We start from the raw sequence: 2,500 nt of genomic DNA, 5'->3' as shown, positions 1-2,500 counted from the left end.
ACTCCCTGTTGGAGTACAGTCAGACCAGGACCAGGCCTGAGCCCAGGCCCAGGACCACAGAACCCGGCCAGGGACAGGACACGTCCCCTGGACAGCTCACCCAGTCTGGAGGTAGGGCTTCAACCCACAAATGCATGAATAATAGCTCCAATCCAGCATATGTTATTCTCCATATGTTCATAGCAGGACCCTACCTCATGGTGTTACCATCATTCTCCTCCTACCATGGGCTGTGATACCTGTTCTCCGTCCCTGTTACAGGACAGGTATTGTTGTATGATATTGTTGTATGGTATTGTTGTATGGTATTATTGTATGGTATTATTGTATGGTATTCTCATTAGTCAGAGTTAGTCAGCTGCCCTGTAGGTTTGTAGCAGGGCCTCGGTGCTGTAGAGTTAGAGTTAGTCAGCTACCATGTGTAGTCGGTTGTCTGAAGTTGAACAGGACAGCTGTAGGGTTGGTATGGTCTCTGGTGTTCTCAGGGGAGGGAGGTGAGAGGGAGGATGGGGGGGGCGGGGGGGGGGGAGGCAGAGATGTTGGCAGAGGGCTGTGAGTTAGTAAGCTGCCCTGTGTGTACTCTGTGTGTATCCTGTACCACTGGGGAAATCAGCCTGTCTGGAATCTCCATCAGACTCTGGTGGGAGAGAAGAGAGAGGCCAGGGAGCAGAGAGAGGAGAGGAGAGAGGGCCTGTCTTTCTTTCTTTCTTCACAGGAGGCCTGTCTGTGCTACGCATCTTCTGCTTCCCACACACTGGAGTCAGCTCTATTTTGTCTATGATTCTTAAACCGTTATTCATATGCTATTATGATGATAACCATGACTGACAAGGAAACTAGAAAGAACCCTGAGAATCCCAGTCCACGTGTATTACCATGCTCACCTCTCTATCTATCCCAGGGGAGGCTGGCGGAGGTAGAAATCGGAGGACGGGGCTCATTGTAATGCATGGAACGGAATGAGGATCGGTAATGTTTGATACCATTCCTCATTCCATTCCGCACACTACAATGAGCCCCGTCCTCTGATGTCTGCCTCCACCAGCCTCCCCTGGTAGAGAAGCAGAAACCTAGAGATGGGCGATGAATGCTCAAATGTTGACTTAGCGATTGAAAACCCCACCGAGCGATCGTGTTACGGGGCGTGTGGTGAATGCGGCTCTGTGTTCCGCGGCTCTGAGACAGAACGTCTAAGTTATGAGTTCCACTCAGACAGAGAGAAACCTCCTTGTGGATTCCTACCCCTTTTCCTGTGTCGGCCAAAACCAATATTTACCCAGCGCGGAATCAGCCCCACTCTGGGTTAGAAAGACCCCAATGTTGCTGGGAGACCGGTGAGAGAGGACACACACGCGGTCTCACACACACACACACACACACACACACACACACACACACACACACACACACACACACACACACACACACACACACAGACACACGAGGAGTAAAGACAGGAGTGTATTAACGACAGAGAAAGTAGTACCGGTAAGCTGTGTAATGTTCTTCTAAACTAGGGGGAAGTTCTTGACACCAGAAGCGGAGGGATCCCGTCCTGTCAGGTCTCTGAGCCGCCTGCCACAGGCCCTGTTGAGATGTTTTGACGGCTCCCTTTGTTGTGGCTGAGGCTGGAGATGGTTGTAAAGCCCATGTTGTGGCTATGAGAGAGTTGTTTGTGTGGCTGCGTGTCATCTGGCAACACTTCCACGTGGCTCGGTGTCAGTTAACGGTGCGGGCAGAGACATGGCGGCAAATTACAGGCTCTTAACTCTCTCGGTTGTGCGTGTCATTGGCAGCAATTATCCGTATCATAATTCATGCCATTTTAAAAATTACAGCGAGTCGCCCTGGGAAAATTAAACTTAGTCGTCTTGGGAAGAGGGTAAGTCTATGGGGTTGGTTTCCCAGACACGGATCAGGCCAAAGCGGAGACTCTCAAATGAAGATGCTTAGACGAGGGTTAGTCCAGATTGTTCTTGTCTTTTTGTTCATCTCCAGATCTGACGGATATGAGTTTTGTAGACCGCCAGCAGCCAATCAGCGTCAGGGATCTGGAGGCGGGGTCAACGTTGTCTCCTCCCCTTCAGACTGACGCGTCACTGTCACCCCCACCGCTGGTTGACTCCGACAGAGCAGCACAGGTGAGCATAGAACTACAACTCAGGTAGACACATAGAACTACAACTCAGGTAGACACAGAGAACTACAACTCAGGTAGACACATTAAACTATGACTCAGGTAAGCATAGAACTACAACTCAGGGAGACATATTCATACAGAGCACCACAGGTGAGCAACACAATACCTGCCAATATAGACACATTGATACAGAGCAGCACAGGTGAGCAGTACACAGATGAACACAACAGATTTATACACAGTATGCAGTTACTGCACAGTAGAAGGCCAAGACATATGCTGTTCATTTATTCACCAGACAAACGATTGCAAGCACAACAAGCACAGACCTTTTATTGGATTGGCTGTAGAGAATGATTT

At 49.6% G+C, this 2,500-nt stretch overlaps 1 protein-coding gene across 1 annotated transcript in view; it reads left to right on the top strand.

Annotated features, from left to right (window-relative positions):
• kiaa0586 (KIAA0586 ortholog) overlaps positions 1 to 2,500 on the top strand; it is a 98,347-nt gene that overhangs the window by 69,073 nt on the left and 26,774 nt on the right. The window contains exons 28-29 of the mRNA XM_083683549.1: positions 1 to 111; positions 1,999 to 2,141. The exon at positions 1 to 111 is cut by the window's left edge and continues 91 nt beyond it. Coding sequence (XP_083539675.1) covers positions 1 to 111; positions 1,999 to 2,141 — 254 coding nt within the window. The remainder of the gene's footprint in view (positions 112 to 1,998; positions 2,142 to 2,500) is intronic.

Source organism: Argentina silus (assembly GCF_951799395.1).
Source record: "Argentina silus genome assembly, chromosome: 13".
Lineage (NCBI taxonomy): Eukaryota > Metazoa > Chordata > Actinopteri > Argentiniformes > Argentinidae > Argentina > Argentina silus.
The sequence above is the reverse complement of the archived record's forward strand: the minus strand, read 5'-3'. Positions and strand labels throughout refer to the sequence as shown.